General features: G+C 53.0%; 7 protein-coding genes across 7 annotated transcripts; 2 read left to right on the top strand and 5 right to left on the bottom strand.

Moving 5' to 3' along the window:
- Nucleotides 1-21: 21 nt before the first annotated feature.
- sey1 (dynamin-like GTPase SEY1) lies at nt 22-3,268 on the bottom strand. Its single transcript, XM_073768948.1, has 4 exons — nt 2,839-3,268; nt 2,293-2,730; nt 498-2,242; nt 22-450 (listed from the first exon to the last, which is right to left on the bottom strand). Exons 1-4 carry the CDS (start codon nt 2,937-2,939, stop codon nt 158-160), a joined length of 2,577 nt encoding a protein of 858 aa, XP_073627504.1. The 5' UTR covers nt 2,940-3,268; the 3' UTR covers nt 22-157.
- A 61-nt stretch (nt 3,269-3,329) lies between these two features.
- On the bottom strand, nt 3,330-5,383 carry BDV14DRAFT_174736 (translation elongation factor Tu). Its single transcript, XM_073768947.1, has 5 exons — nt 5,147-5,383; nt 5,063-5,091; nt 4,734-4,996; nt 4,000-4,676; nt 3,330-3,945 (listed from the first exon to the last, which is right to left on the bottom strand). Exons 1-5 carry the CDS (start codon nt 5,310-5,312, stop codon nt 3,758-3,760), a joined length of 1,323 nt encoding a protein of 440 aa, XP_073627503.1. The 5' UTR covers nt 5,313-5,383; the 3' UTR covers nt 3,330-3,757.
- A 41-nt stretch (nt 5,384-5,424) lies between these two features.
- On the bottom strand, nt 5,425-6,639 carry BDV14DRAFT_75776 (putative translation initiation factor IF3). The gene has a single exon (XM_073777446.1). The coding sequence runs from the start codon at nt 6,458-6,460 to the stop codon at nt 5,765-5,767; it is 696 nt and encodes a 231-aa protein (XP_073627502.1). The 5' UTR covers nt 6,461-6,639; the 3' UTR covers nt 5,425-5,764.
- A 377-nt stretch (nt 6,640-7,016) lies between these two features.
- On the top strand, nt 7,017-8,653 carry BDV14DRAFT_190199 (guanosine diphosphatase; the record flags this gene model as incomplete). Its single annotated transcript, XM_073771306.1, has 3 exons — nt 7,017-7,134; nt 7,186-8,542; nt 8,596-8,653. The coding sequence occupies 3 exons, from the start codon at nt 7,017-7,019 to the stop codon at nt 8,651-8,653; spliced, it is 1,533 nt and encodes a 510-aa protein (XP_073627501.1).
- Nucleotides 8,654-8,854: 201 nt separating this feature from the next.
- On the bottom strand, nt 8,855-10,213 carry BDV14DRAFT_174734 (NOPCHAP1/New4 family protein). Its single transcript, XM_073768946.1, has 2 exons — nt 9,295-10,213; nt 8,855-9,221 (listed from the first exon to the last, which is right to left on the bottom strand). The coding sequence occupies exons 1-2, from the start codon at nt 9,835-9,837 to the stop codon at nt 9,054-9,056; spliced, it is 711 nt and encodes a 236-aa protein (XP_073627500.1). The 5' UTR covers nt 9,838-10,213; the 3' UTR covers nt 8,855-9,053.
- Nucleotides 10,214-10,242: 29 nt separating this feature from the next.
- BDV14DRAFT_174733 (eukaryotic translation initiation factor 4E) lies at nt 10,243-11,665 on the top strand. The gene has a single exon (XM_073768945.1). The coding sequence runs from the start codon at nt 10,718-10,720 to the stop codon at nt 11,522-11,524; it is 807 nt and encodes a 268-aa protein (XP_073627499.1). The 5' UTR covers nt 10,243-10,717; the 3' UTR covers nt 11,525-11,665.
- Nucleotides 11,652-14,410, bottom strand: BDV14DRAFT_174731 (BOD1/SHG1 domain-containing protein). The gene is made up of 2 exons (XM_073768944.1): nt 14,090-14,410; nt 11,652-14,032 (listed from the first exon to the last, which is right to left on the bottom strand). Exons 1-2 carry the CDS (start codon nt 14,315-14,317, stop codon nt 11,768-11,770), a joined length of 2,493 nt encoding a protein of 830 aa, XP_073627498.1. The 5' UTR covers nt 14,318-14,410; the 3' UTR covers nt 11,652-11,767.
- Between the last annotated feature and the right edge of the window lie 39 nt (nt 14,411-14,449).

Genomic DNA, 14,449 nt, shown 5'->3' with positions numbered 1-14,449 from the left:
ACTGCGGAGGCAGCCCACGTATACATCTGCAAGTGGGGGACTGGGGTCGGAGCAAGTCCGCCATTGAGCGGAGCCGAAATCCAAGGCTAATGCAGTAATGTTTGTATTCAAAGAGCTGTATGGGCATGCTAATTACGTAGAGTTACACATAAACCGTTCATAGGTCATCGACATCTTCGTCTGTCGAGGTCTTCCCCTGTTTGTTGAGTCGGGACATCTCGTGCTCCTCGCCGGATTTTGAAGAGCCGCCGCTGGACATGGCGATCGCCTGACGGCCGGTATCCGAGGACTCGAGGAACTCGCGCAACCGACGCTTGCCCTCAACAAGGGCCTGGTTTGACGCAGCTTCTGTCATCTTCATGATCGGTCCCCAGAGGTTGAGTTGATAAGTCACATATGCGCCGACAGCGCAAACAAAGAGGAGGAAGAAGTAAGCCGGGTTGCGGAGCACTGCGATTGGGTTAGCGATGAAAGTACACGTGGTGAAGCAAACTTACCAGCAATAATCTCGTTCCATCCAAGAGCAAGCAGGATACCATAGAAGTATAACGGAACCTGGGTCATGCCTCCAATCGCACTCCGCTTGGCTTCCACGTACACACCATCCGCGGCCTTCTTAAAGCGCACCGTTAGCTCCTGGCGCTTGGCGTCGCTAACAATGGTCATCTCTTCCTCTAGGCTCTTGCCCTCTTCCTCATCTACGCCGCCGATAGGCGCCAAATCTTCCTCGTCGGCGGGAGTTGCCGAGCTGGGCGTGTGTCCAATCCAGCGGTCCAGCGGGGGTGGCGCTGAGGTTTCGGCCAGTCTGAACTTTGAGAGAAGAGGGATTAGGGTGAGAGTGGACTCGCGAGCTTTGGTGTAAATGCCTTCAATGTCGTCGGTCGGGCGCCAAATTCTTGGGACGCCTTCTTCGTCGTATCGGAACTTGTCCTCGAAGTTCTCGCGCAGCTTCAGCAGCAGGTTTCCTTCGATCATCTCCTCTTCAATCTTCGCCCGCAGAACGCCCCAGGACTTTCTACGCAGTCTCCAGAGACCGACATCAACTTCCTCCAAACTGGCATCGAAGCTGCTAGCGCGGTCCGTGAATCGTCTCTCGGCGTCAAGAACTGTCTCAACAAAAACATTCCACACGCGGTCCCAGAACTTCTTCTCTGACGGCTTCTCGCCGGATTCTGGTGCACCACCACCGGCACGTCCAGAGCCGAGAGCGTTAAATTCCAAACCAACTGATTCACCCAGGCGAGACTGAACCCACCGCTCGACTCGAGTCGCTAGTCGTCGCATCTCGTCCCTTCTCAGGCGGCCGCTGACTTCTGCAAGTTCCTTCTCATACAGCGCTAGCTCCTGCGTGTAGTCGCTCCAAGGTGTACCCTCCACAACAGTTGTGCGAGCAACTTCTTCATACTTCTCGAGAGCCTTCTTAACTTCGTCGTTGACAATTTCCGCAAAGTCGTAGCCTGTGCCGCGCTTCTGTCCCGCCTTGACCGCAGCAGTGACAGCCTCGCTAAACTCGTTGATGCCGGACTTATGAGCGGCATTGAGTTGACCCTGCAGAAGAGCCTTCAGACGGGTATCAACCTTGTTCTCAAGCTCTGCGCGCTTCCGCTGGTAGACACCTCTGTGGTATCGGCTGGCTTCGGTCTCGAAGTTCTTGGTGGCCTTGACACGTGCAGATCGCATGACGGCACCCAGGCCCCCGAGTACTTCGGGCTCTCCAAGCCGCGAAGCCTGAGACTGCTTGTCCTCGAAAGGAACAATGGCCTCGTCGAAAGCGACCATCACCTCTCTCAGAATCTCATCACACCTAAATTGTGCGAGCAGTTCTTGTTGAGTGGGCAGGTCCAAATCTTTGTTGTTGACAATCTGATCCCAGATACCCTCCGCATATACAGAAAAACCGTCCGCGGGGATGCGGCGGTGGTACTCTGGGAGGAAGACGCCCCCTTCTGAGAACTCGCCGTTCTTCGCATCGAGCGCTGCGTCTCTGTGTCCTTCGTGGAAACGAAGGCTGAGCTTCTTGGTTTCTTCGACGAATTTCTCGGGTTGATAGCTCTTATGAGGTAGTCCGTAGAATTGGAAGTCGAAGTAGTCGTGCACACTTGAACGCTCCAGCCCGGTTGGCTTAGAGATCGAGTCCCACAGGCGGGACATGTCTTCCATCAATGTCTTTTGTAAAGCCCGTAGCGGCGTCGTTCCGACGAAATCTCGGATCACGAAGAACAAAAGAGAGCGGTGGGTTGTACTATACTAAGTCAGCCTCTGCTCGTATCATGGCTGCGGGGTGTGCCATACTGCTTATCCTTCAGGAACAGTTGTAGGTTGACTTCAAAGACCGTCTTGAGCAAGCCCATATTGGCACCTTGGTATAGACCAACTTGATGTTCCCAAATGTTAACAATCAGGACCTCACTGGTTGCCAGCGCAAACAGAGCGCTCTTGCGCTCAAAGTCCTGGTCCTCTCCACGCTCACGACCGTCGGTACCCTCCACATCCATCACTAAGATGTTATCGGCCATTGACTTGCTGTTCCCATTCTTGTTCTTGGACAGCCAGATACCCTTGGTGGTCTGACGCCTTTCCGCTTCGGCCATGACGGAGAAGTGGGTGCCGAAGAGGTGGTTCAGGAGCGTCGACTTTCCGGTCGATTGCGAGCCGAATACGGAGATGAGGTGGTAGTTAAAACCGGCATGGGTGACATCTTCGAAGTTCAGGTATTTGGTCAGGTTCGTACTATAGCATTGTTGTTAGCTCCTGTCGCCGCACAGAACGAATGCCGTCCGACGTCACACGCATTAAACGCAAGCAATGTCTGCACGGTCAAATGGATGAAGCACGTACTTATATTCCTTGTTTTCATCTATTACTTGAACTCCATGCTCATATGTTGTCTTATCGCTGCTGTCGCTGCCAATGGGGGCAAAGTGGCCGTTCGTCGCCATGGTGAGGGAACGCCGTTGGGATTACCCAAGGTCACAGAATAATCGTCGCTAAAGTAAGATAATGTCGTTCCAAAATCGAATGTCAAAGTTCAAAAAGAGTGTAGCCAAAGTGGCCTCCTGAACGAGTATGCTGAATCGTGATATTAAGGAGGCACAGTGGGAGGAGGAACAATAATAATGCAGGAGATCGGATGCAGGGAGACGGAGCCTGATGTGCTATGAAGTAAGAAGAGGTCACTGGAGGCGAAAATCACAAGACTTTGACAGCCACACAAAAACGAAAGACCAGGATCTCGTGGTGCGCCCGAGGTTGATTGGAAGGTCAGGTTGGTCGCTTGTGGGTGGTCTCCCCAGCCTCCAGAGTCCAGCCTGTGTTTTGTGCAGGTGGCAGGCGGGACGGCGTCATCGATGCCTGAGAATCAAGGCCACAATTACACACGAGATTGTCTGGACTCTGGGCCTCTGGGCCTCTGGGGTACTCCAATCTCCATACTGTGGAATAGTACGCGCGGAGCTCCGAGTTGTCCTTATTTACTATCATCATGAATCTGAGATAGTAAATAGTCCTTTTACTGCTAAAGATTATGGCCCGCAACTTCCTGATCATCCAATTCATATTCAACATGCCTAGCAACACAGGAGAGGAGAAGCCTAATAAAAGATTCTACATAAATTAAGGAGATACAAATACATGAATATAACTCTGAACGCCGGAGCGGCCCCTTCCCGATGTGATGTTCTGAATCCTTCGCGGTTCCTTGCTCTGCAAGTCATAAACACCGAGAAACCCAGCATGCGTTTTATTTCGTACAATGCATTTATTTCTGGTCGAGCACACGGGTGATCAGACCAGTTGCAACTGTACGGCCACCCTCACGGATGTTGAAGCGCTGACCGGCCTCGGCAGCGACGGCGTTGTGGAGGGTCAGGATCATCTCGACGTTGTCACCGGGCATGACACGGCGGCTCTGGTCCTCGTCAGGGAAGCTGAGGTCGCAAGCCTCGTCTGGAAATTCGTTAGAGAATGTTGATAATTCATGCTATGCAATCGGAAACTTACCAGCAGTGCGGATGAAAGCCTGGGGACGGTAGTTGACACCGAAACCGTTCTTGCGGCCACCCTCGGCCTCAGTCAGGACGTACATGGAGACCATGAACTTGTTGTTGGCCTTGATGGAAGCAGGCGCGGCAATGACCATACCACGCTTGACCTGCTCACGGCGAATACCACGGAGAAGGAGACCAGAGTTGTCACCGGCACGGGACTCGTCGCAGGACTTCTTGAAGGTCTCAATGTCGGTAACCTTGGTCTTGAGAATCTCGGAACCACCGAGGATCTCGACTTCGCTGTCCTTCTTGAGGGTACCACGCTCGACACGGCCAGAGGCGACGGTACCACGACCACCGATGGAGAAGACTTCCTCGATGGACATCAGGAAGGGCTTGTCGAGGTCGCGCTGGGGGGTGGGGATCCAGGTGTCAACAGCCTCGAGGAGAGCGTCGATACGCTCAGTACCGATGTCGGGGCGCTTGCCCTCGAGGGCGCAAAGGGCGGAACCGAAGATAATAGGGGTCTCCTCACCCTCGAAGCCGTAGGAGCTAAGAAGCTCACGCATCTCGAGCTCGACGAGTTCCAACATCTCGGGGTCCTCAATGGCATCGACCTTGTTGACGAAGACAACGATTTTCTGTACACCGACCTGGCGGGCAAGCAGCAAGTGCTCACGGGTCTGGGGCCTATTGCGGGATTCATGTTAGCTGGTATTCTGCTGGGGTCATAGCGTGCGGACGTACATTTGACCGTCGGAAGCGGCAACGACAATGATAGCACCGTCCATGTTGGCGGCACCAGTAATCATGTTCTTAATGTAATCGGCGTGACCAGGGCAGTCAACGTGGGCGTAGTGACGGTTGTCGGTGGCGTATTCGATGTGGGCAGTAGAGATGGTAATACCACGCTTGCGCTCCTCAGGAGCCTTGTCAATGGCACCATACTCAAGGAAGGTAGCGAGACCCTTGGAGGCCTGGTACTTGGTGATGGCAGCGGTCAAAGTGGTCTAAGATGGCGCAAATCAGAACGGAACATTTCTCAATGTTGACAAGTCGATGGACTCGAGACTTACCTTGCCGTGGTCGACGTGACCAATGGTACCTTTCCAAAACAGTCAGTTAAAGACATCATCGAGTAGGAAATGTATTGAGCTCACCAATGTTAACGTGAGGCTTGGTACGTTCGAAAGCAGTGGCCATCGCGCGGACGGTCTGCCTGTCCTTGGAGAGCGCATACTGCACAGGGTTGGCACCGCGAGGACGCAGAAGAGACGTTCGGGTGGTGCGGAAAAGAAGGTTGGCGGTTCTGGTAAGGCCCGACATGATGACTGCTCCGCGAAAAAAATGACAAACTGAACAAGAGAGCAAGGAAACGCGATGAATTGGAGGAACAACACCTAACGAACTGGTTGAGCTTGCAACAAGCCCGAAAATTTTAGGAGAGGTGCTTAGTCATCTATGGGCCAATCAGGGTCGGACAATTGCGGATGTTCCTGGAGGTCCCGACCGGGTCAGCCTGAGCCGTGAGGTATACTAAAGCAGTGTCACTTTTCGTGTTTGAGAGAACAGTTGCAATTAACCTTATTTGGAGACATTCTCCCGCATATAACGAGCTGGGTGCCATAGTATGCCAATGTTCCTAGCTCTTGTAGAGATCCAACATGACGCCTGCTGCTAAGGTTGCGGTATATAAAAGTCAAACCAAACACTCTACTATACAACCTTGATTCCAATAATATACACATGATATAAATACAAGTCCGCCTGGTATCTTTTCACGATTTCGTCTTCTTTACCGTGTACATCAACCGTTTCCCAGGTTCCCCTTCCACGGGCGATTGCTGTGAGGCACCAACCTCGTCAAAGGCCTGCTGTACCTTTTCTATCAAAGTTTTCACTTGTTGCGGCGGCGGTGTCTGTCTGTGGTTCCTCCGCAGCAAGATAACCTCAACCTGCCGACCCTTCTCTAGGAAACCCTTCATCTTACCTAAGCGGTGAGTAAGATCATGGTTATCAATGACCCAGTTGAGCTCAATCTGCTTGACCGAAGCTTGCGTGATACGAGCAGCTTTGAGAGCTTTCGTATGTTCTTTCGCGCGGCGATAATGTTCGTGACGGTTTACGACCTTGCAAATGGGTAGCATATTGCCGTCTGGGGGTGCGACTTGAAGTAAAAAGTACGTCTTCCGGTCAATACTGTCCAAGACATCGCGGAGGCGTTCCGGTTCTTGGAGCTTGTTGTTCTCATTGACGACGCGGACCCATTCTGAGCCGATGAGGTCGTCTTTTACCTCAGCATCCGAGGCCAACTGAGGAGGCTCGGGCTTGGTCCAACGAAACCGAAGCTGCGATGATAATTGTATAGGGGAGTATCGGAGGAATTGGGTTCGCGGCAGTGTTTGAGTCCGGGGTACGACGAAGGTTTGGCGAAGAACTTGTGCTATCGAGACGAGGCCACGGATGTGCGTCATTGTGAAAGAAAAAGTTCAGCTTATCCAGAAGCTGAAGAGCTTGTAAAAGGATAGATAGGCAGTATGTACAGAGGCTGGAGGCCAAAGAGGGCGGGGGTATAGGTCTTGGTGCAATGAAGTTCTGGTGATGGACGGATGCGAGGAAGATTGGAACAGCCACAGTTGAGATTCGACGCCACAGCGGATCTGACCCTTTCCCACCGTTGACCCTGAGAAGTCCGGGCGACTTTGGACAACTTTCCGGAAACTCAACTCATCTCGTGCTCGACCCCATCCAAGTCCCTGTTGGAATCACTTGGAGACTCCAGGCTCTATGATTCCATTGTCTCTCTGCTTCTAAGCTTTTTCTCTTTTATTTCTCAGGCGCGACTCAGGACATTTTCTCCTGGGACGTGGCTGGAACGCTTTACGTTCTTTTCTTGCTCGCATGTCGACTGGCGTTGACGGTCGACCTCCGGGCCCAAGAGCTAGCAGGCGCTCCATCTCACGGGTTACCGACGCTGCCGACTCTGGTTTCGAATTGCCGACTGCATTTACAAACAAGCGTATCGTCAACATGACTCAAAGCCAACGCTCCCGTTACATCAAGACGGGCGCCATTATCGGCGCCGTCTTGCTCTTGCTTTTCTGGCTCGCCCCATCGCGGAGCTCAGTGTCTCCTAGTTTTGGAACTGGTAAGCTGCGGGCGCTTCAATTGTCATAGTGACCTGCTAATTGTAGCTTAGGCTCGCCCGCTGCCGGTGGTTCTCCTCTTACCGCGAAATGCTCGAAGCCTCACGATTCCTCCAAGCCTCTGATCCAGTATGCGATGATGATCGACGCCGGAAGCCAAGGTTCTCGTATCCACGTCTACAAGTTTAACAACTGCGGTCCTACTCCCGAGCTCGAGCATGAGGAGTTCGAGCAGACCGAGAAGAAGCAGGGTGGTTCGGGACTCAGCTCTTACAGAGAAGACTCCGAGGGCGCCGCCAAGTCTCTGGACCCTCTAATGGCTGTCGCTATGAGGACTGTTCCCGACGAGTACAAGGCATGCTCCCCAGTTGCTGTCAAGGCTACTGCTGGACTGCGCATGCTCGGCCCCGAGCTCAGCCAGAAGATCCTGGAAGCCGTGAGAACTCGCCTGGAGACTGTCTATCCGTTCCCTGTCGTCTCGCGCGAGAAGGGCGGTGTTGAGATCATGGACGGCAAGGACGAGGGTGTTTACGCCTGGATCACTACCAACTACCTTCTCGGAAAGATCGGTGGACCTGACGAGACTCCTACCGCTGCTGTCTTTGACCTCGGTGGAGGATCCACTCAGATTGTCTTCCAGCCCACCTTCGAGAAGAACCCAACCGGAGGTATGCCAGAGCATTTGGCTGAGGGCGACCACAAGTACGAGCTTCAGTTTGGTGGACGTTACTTCGAGCTCTACCAGCACTCGCATCTCGGTTATGGTCTCATGGCCGCTCGCGATACTGTACACAAGGCTATCGTCGACGCCAAACTTGCAGTCAACCCGGATGACCGCACTTGGCTGAAGCAGCCCATCTCTAACCCTTGTATCGGACCCGGCATGGAACGCGAGGTGGAGCTGAAGTACCAGGATGAGCAGGCCAACCACCCTCTTGCTCCCGCTGTTACCGTCAAGATGGTTGGCCCTAAGGAGGGAGCACCCTCGACAGCTGCTCAGTGCCGCGGATTGACCGAGAAGATTCTCAACAAGAACGCCGCTTGCGACCTTGCTCCTTGCTCATTCAACGGAATCCACCAGCCCTCCCTCGAGAAGACCTTCGCTAAGGAGGATGTCTACATCTTTTCTTACTTTTATGAGCGTACCCAGCCCCTTGGCATGCCGGATTCTTTCACTTTGGACGAGATGCACGATCTCACCAAGACCGTCTGTGCTGGTGAATCCGCGTGGAAGGTCTTTGAAGGCATCCCTGGTGCTCTCGAAGAACTGCGTGACCGCCCTGAATGGTGTCTCGATCTGAACTTCCAGCTCGGCCTCCTCCACACAGGATACGAGATGCCTTTGTCTCGTGAGGTCAGGATCGCCAAGAAGATTAAGAACAACGAACTTGGATGGTGTCTCGGTGCCAGGTAGGCCTCCCATTTCCCATTCCATGTCCGAATTTGAAATTAACGCTTCATAGTCTGCCCCTCCTTAGCCAGGAATCAGGCTGGACCTGCCGAGTCAAGGAGATCTCATAGATGACGGTGATGGTGACGCCGAAATGACCTGTGCTATATCTTTTAATACTTCTTGCGTGGTGCATACAAACTAACTTTACTTCCTTTCTCTTCTGCATGCTAACCGGCTAGACCGTTAGTATCTATTTTTCCTCTCAGATTTATTGATGTGGCCTGGTCTTTTATTGTACGCTACAGGCGAGTTGGTTAGGTGGACATGAATATAGATTGTTATCATTTATGCAAATGCAAATGCAAATGGTTTACCATGGAAGAAGCGACGGTGTATCGGTCAACATGCCTTCAAAATAGCCAGTCCAGCGCCCAAGACATAATTCCCAAACTTTTGTTTATCCCCTCTATATACCCAGAACGCCAATGTATGCATGCCAGTGGTTGCGTGACCCGGATAGACCGTCGTCTATTCTCCAAGATCTTGAATGTTGGGCTTCTCCTTTGAATCCGTCTTCTCCTTCCCCATTAATCGATCTATCAAGTCCGTATCCCCCGCCGAACCCGGCGCTGCAGGTTCAAACTCCTCGTCATCATCACCAGGCCTCTTCTCTTCCAGGACGCCGAGTCCTAGGTTCTGCAAAACAAACCAGTCAGCACCGTACAAATCATTCTATATCCAGATACCTTAATCCAAAAGATATACATACCATTTCAATATACTGCTTCCCCTCACTCTCACCCTCACCCGCCTCTTTATCATCACCCTCCTCTTCCTCGAGCCTCAGTTCCTTCCCCCGCCCCGCCTCAATCTCCCTCTGCAAATCCTCATTGGCAGATTTCATCTGAGGCAGGAACGCAGACAGTTTATTAAGTATACTCGGCTGCGGATTCAAGCGACGGATATTGGGCTTTTGGCGTGCGGGGAGGGTCGGCAGCCCGTTTTTATCAGTGCTGGTTGTAGCCGTCGTATCGCCGGTTTGGCTTGTAGCGTCATCTTCGTCATCGTCGTCATCTTCGTCGTCGGACGAGGGTAGTGAGGAGCCGGAGGATGATGTATAATCGTCTTCATCGTCATCAACTTGAGCGTTAGAGGCCGCGGCGCCGGCTTTGCGGCCGTTGGGCTTTACCGCGGAGGAAGCCGCGATTTCGCGCCGGTGTTCGCTCGTCACATTTTGCTGCGCTTGATCCGAAATAGAACTGCGCGACCGACTCGGCAGGCATAAAGAGTTTGATTCAGGCGCATTGTCCATGTCGGGCGCTGCCAATGGGGGTCACCAGAGCTAGAAAGGGACTGTAAGCGGGCGAAGGATGTGCGTCGCGAAACAAGGTGGGGTCAGTCGTTGGAGCCGGTCGGACTAAGTGGCAGATGCAGGTCCGGGGGTTATTGGTGCTTGGTTGCTGCAACTGCAGGTGCGGCGTTTGCTGAAGAATGAACTGGACGTCTTTGTTTGAGGTTGGAATGAAACTCGGTTGGTTGGCGTTGGTTATTGGTCTTGCCCGGCTGCCGAGGACTGTCACTCTGTCACCTCTTTCTGTACCTAAACTGTCAACTTGCAACTGCAGCCTCGCAGGATGGGAGATGAGTAGGGGGCAGTGTCAACAGCTGATTGGGGTGCAGAAGTACTGGGTACCTACTGGTGTACCTTAAGGTATAACTTAGTACATGAGCTTGACTCCTCTTTCTATTCCACCGTAATGTTCTTTACTACTTCCCCTCGCCCCGTCCGCCGGGCTACCTACTTCTAAGCTTAGCACTGTCATTTTCTTTGTCCTGTCGCTCTTTCATTCCATGCCATTTATACTTGAGACTGCATTAGCATCGTCTTGTCTTTCTGATTTCTGTGCGACCACTTTGTTGCAGCTCGGTTTTTACAAGGTCGAGGTGTGTTATTGTATGAGGCCTAGATGCTATTTACATCCGAGCCGTTGCTTCCTACGTGGACCTCTATACTTCTTTCCGGCTATAGCAGCGAACTGACGGACTTTAGATCTGACAATCGTCTTTGTACTTGGATGCGACATCAGCTTGCTTAAAGTGACTGTTTGAATAAATATATATATTCTCATCATCCCACCAATCTTCAAACCAGCGGAGCGACAACTTGTCCCAGCGCAACAGACCACCTCACCATGTCCATTCCCGCCATGGACCCCCCAGAGCTACGCATCCAGCAACCCTCCCCCACAGAGCCCCAGCCAGGGATAAAAGAGAAAGACCCAAATGACTCCCACGAAAAGAACACCCAAGTCCAAACCACTGACAAAACCTCCCCCGCAACCCGACGAACCCTCCACCAAAACATCCTAGGCAAGCTCCGGCCCCTCCCGCTCCAGTACCACTGGACATTCTGGTACGACAAGCATGCCGACAATGCCACAACCACCATCACCACCACTACTACCAGTGACACGAAAGAGGTAGAAATCTACAACTCCCGCCTCTCAATCCTCTACGAATCCGTCTCGGACATCGCTACCTTCTACCGCATCTACAACAACTACCCCTGGGAGAAGATCCCGCAGCGCGACACAGTGCATATCTTCCGCAAAGGCGTAAAGCCCATATGGGAAGACCCCGAGAATCTACGGGGCGGGTGCTGGCGATTTCGGGTCCCCAAGCGCAAGGCTCAAGCGTTCTTCCATGAGATTGCCATACTAGCTATCTCGAATGAGTTCCAGGCCGTGCTGGAGAAGGAACATGATCATGTGCTTGGGGTATCTACGAGTGTGCGGTTCAATACGCATTTGATTTCCGTGTGGAATAAGTTGGGGTCTAATGAGAAGAGCGTGGAGTTGCTCAAGGAGACGATTCTGAATAGGTTGAGTCCTGAGTTGAGGCCTATTGATTCGGGGAGTAATTCGTTTTTTTATAAGAGGCATGATGCGAATGAGGGGTTTAAGGATGCTGTCGAGAGTGTTTCTGGGAAGAAGGAGTGAAGGTTCATTGCTGCTGTTGTCGCTGTTGTCTGTTTCGTTTGTCGTGGTGGCTTTCATGTGGTCGGTCCGGCGTAACTTGTTTATATACTTCTTCTATGGTCACATGTTATAGAAAAGCAATTGAAGTCCATCATCAATTGATCATTATCCTGATCTTTTGGATATACTATAGTATACAATAATCATACATGGCCGCGGCAGCCAGTCTCAGGGTATAGCCAGACCATTCCCAGAATAAGAGGGTTACTCCCTAGAACTACCCTTCTCATCCGCATCCCCAGGCCGCCAGCTTTGCGCCTTGGACGTCGGATTCGAGTCGCGAGTCCTGTCTCGGTCTCGATCTGCTGCTGCACCACCAGGCATGTACCGATCTATTTCGATGAAGCCGCGGCGCTCATCGGTGCGTTCCGGAGAGCGCATGCGTCGGCGAGGAGAACGGCTGCGGTTGCTGGTTGTTGGGACGTACCGGTCTATGTCGAGGGTATCGGGGGTGCGTCTGCGAGAACGAGAGCGGCGGCGGGGGGAGGTAGAGGCCTTGCGCTCTCCATCCCTGTCTCGTCCGCGCTCTCTGTCTCTGTCTCGATCTCGATCTCGAACCCGTTCCCTTTCTCGCTCGCGGTCTTTGTCTCTTTCTGAGGGTCGTTCACGGTCTCGCTCCGAGATGCGCTCTGTATCTCTCCGATCCCTCTCCCGGTCTCGGTCTGTGGTCCTCTCACGTTCTCGTTCTCTTTCTCTCTCTGGGGCCCTATCCTTATCTCTTCGATCTCGGTCCCTGTCCCTGTCACGGTCCCTTTCTCGATCTCTTTCTCGATCCCGGTCTCGCTCGCGATCCCTCTGATCTCTGTCCTTTTCCCTATCTCTCGACCGGTCTTTGTCCCTGGTGCGATCCCGATCTCGTTCCCTCGACTTATCTCTTTCACGATCTCTGTCCCGGCGTGGTGAAGGTGAACGAGAAAAGTGGCTATAGCGTCGGCGATAGATGTCATGCTCCCGAGGTTTATACTCGCGACTGCGGTTTCGACTGCGGTCCCGGCTCCGGTCTCGGCGGCGGTCTGAGTCCCTATCCCGATCGTCCCGTATGCGGTCATCTCGTCGGTCTCGATCTGATCGCCTATCTCTGTCGCGAGACCTGTCTCTTTCTCTTTCCCTATCCCTATCCCTATCCCTATCTGTATCCCGATCCGTGCGGTCACGATCACGATCCCTATCCCGCTCTCGTTCTCGTTCTCGTTCTCTGTCTCTGTCATGTGTCCTGGGGACAGATCGACTGCGACTACGACGAGCAGGTCGGTAACTCCTCTCGCCATAGCCGTGACGGAAATCGCGAATTGGGAGCCTGTCTTCTGCCTCACGGTCTCGAGGTCTGTCAGACGCCTCGCGTGACCGGCCGCTTCGGTCATCGCCAAATCGTGAAGGTCTCCTTCTTGATCGACTGCGGCTGCCATCACGCCTGTGGCTTCGATCTTCAGTAACAGCTGATCCACGCCTTCGGTTGCGGTCTGTGTCAACAGCAGGGCTGCCTGATTTGGTAGGAGTATCTGAGAACTTTGACTCTGAGGCGCTCTTTGGTTTCGTAGTTGGTGGTTTGAGTCCGTTTTCAATGGCTTCGGCTTCTTCAAAATCGAATTCAGGCTTTTGTCGCGCTTTGGCTGCTAACTCTTCGCCTTCCTTTAGCAACATCTGTAGAGCTGTTTCTTCTAGAGACTTCTCATCCACAGGCGGCGCCGGAGGTGCGGCGGGTGTAGGTTCATTGCTAGCCGGAGTTTTCTCTTTCAGAGCCTCCTTAGCACGAGGTGATGCGCCGCGCTCGGAGCGGTACCCAGGTGAGCGGTCGCGGTCACGATCACGATAGCGATGATAGTCTCGATCCCTATCCCGATCCCGATCTCTTTCCAGGTCCCTGTCTCTTGTGCGACTGCGATCTCGGTCACGATATCTCCAATCTCTGTATCTATCTCGGTCATCATCTCTTCGTCGCTCGTACCTCTCCTGACGTTCCTTGTCCCGTTGCTCATCAAAGGCTCGTTGCTCGGCGCGCCGCTGGTCATCAAGTTCCCGCCTCTTTGCTCGTTCTTCGTCGTCTTTCTGCCGTTGAATTTCGCGCTGTCTCCGGGCTTCTTCTTTTCTTTTCCGAGCTTCCTCTTCCTCTTCTTCTCTTCGCTTGCGCTCCTCCTCTTGCCAAATTTTCTCGCGCTCGTCGCGCTTGACCTTGAGGATCTGGGCGTACTCTTCCTGCGTTCTGTTTCCCGCAATTTCTTCTTGAGAGGCGCGCTCTTCGCCGATCTGCTGGCGCCGAATATCCCGAATAGAATCTAATATCGTAGGAAGATGCGGCGTAGTCAGCGAAGCCAGCGTTTTCTCGACTGTCTTGTAAACGTCGCTCCGGTCCATTGCGCCTTCAATAAGTGTCGCAGCCTTGCCCCGTTCTCTCGATAGTAGCTGAGGTTCGCGCTCGATTTCGGAGTCGGCCTGGTCGGTAATTACTTTCATGAATTCAGATATTCCCTCCTAGCGCGCAGTTAGTACAAAAGTGAAGGGCAAGTGAATGTTCCGTGAAATGCCCACCCCATCCTGAAAAGCCGACCAGATCGTCTTTCGGATACTATCGAATCCTCCATTTTTCTTGAAGCTATGCAAAAGCTCGTCAATGGCCTCGTGTTTCGCCGCAGCCAGCGGTAGCTCCTCGGTCTTGAACTTCTTCCGCGACAAAGTCTCGACATCAAGCGGCGGTCGCGGTCGCTTGACTCCGTTCACCTGCGCCTGTTCCCCTGGTGCCTCCGCGGATCCATCCATGACAGAACACCAAAGGGCCAGACAAAATGTCTGAGTCCCAAAATTCACTGGCCCAAAACAGTCAGAATAAAAGTCGTAGAATGCGCCGAAAAGCGCAGCCGCGGAGCCTCCTTGGAGAACACAGGCGCGACG

The sequence above is a fragment of the Aspergillus stella-maris genome, assembly GCF_047715825.1.
Source record: "Aspergillus stella-maris strain CBS 113639 unplaced genomic scaffold BDV14scaffold_32, whole genome shotgun sequence".
In the NCBI taxonomy this organism is placed as follows: Eukaryota; Fungi; Ascomycota; class Eurotiomycetes; order Eurotiales; family Aspergillaceae; genus Aspergillus; species Aspergillus stella-maris.
This window is presented reverse-complemented; position numbering and strand designations above follow the sequence as displayed.

Excerpts from the sequence above, each read along its gene's own strand:
- sey1 (XM_073768948.1), bottom strand. The coding sequence starts at position 2,939 with ATGGCGACGAACGGCCACTTTGCCCCCATTGGCAGCGACAGCAGCGAT. Across the intron at positions 2,731-2,838 it reads GATGAAAACAAGGAATATAA|TACGAACCTGACCAAATACC; the intron begins GTACGTGCTTCA and ends ACAATGCTATAG. Across the intron at positions 2,243-2,292 it reads CTGTTCCTGAAGGATAAGCA|TACAACCCACCGCTCTCTTT; the intron begins GTATGGCACACC and ends GACTTAGTATAG.
- BDV14DRAFT_174736 (XM_073768947.1), bottom strand. The coding sequence starts at position 5,312 with ATGTCGGGCCTTACCAGAACCGCCAACCTTCTTTTCCGCACCACCCGA. Across the intron at positions 4,997-5,062 it reads GTCACGTCGACCACGGCAAG|ACCACTTTGACCGCTGCCAT; the intron begins GTAAGTCTCGAG and ends GCGCCATCTTAG. Across the intron at positions 4,677-4,733 it reads GCCGCTTCCGACGGTCAAAT|GCCCCAGACCCGTGAGCACT; the intron begins GTACGTCCGCAC and ends ATCCCGCAATAG.
- BDV14DRAFT_75776 (XM_073777446.1), bottom strand. The coding sequence starts at position 6,460 with ATGACGCACATCCGTGGCCTCGTCTCGATAGCACAAGTTCTTCGCCAA.
- BDV14DRAFT_174734 (XM_073768946.1), bottom strand. The coding sequence starts at position 9,837 with ATGGACAATGCGCCTGAATCAAACTCTTTATGCCTGCCGAGTCGGTCG. Across the intron at positions 9,222-9,294 it reads GGAAGCAGTATATTGAAATG|AACCTAGGACTCGGCGTCCT; the intron begins GTATGTATATCT and ends TTTGTTTTGCAG.
- BDV14DRAFT_174733 (XM_073768945.1), top strand. The coding sequence starts at position 10,718 with ATGTCCATTCCCGCCATGGACCCCCCAGAGCTACGCATCCAGCAACCC.
- BDV14DRAFT_174731 (XM_073768944.1), bottom strand. The coding sequence starts at position 14,317 with ATGGATGGATCCGCGGAGGCACCAGGGGAACAGGCGCAGGTGAACGGA. Across the intron at positions 14,033-14,089 it reads GGTCGGCTTTTCAGGATGGG|GAGGGAATATCTGAATTCAT; the intron begins GTGGGCATTTCA and ends ACTGCGCGCTAG.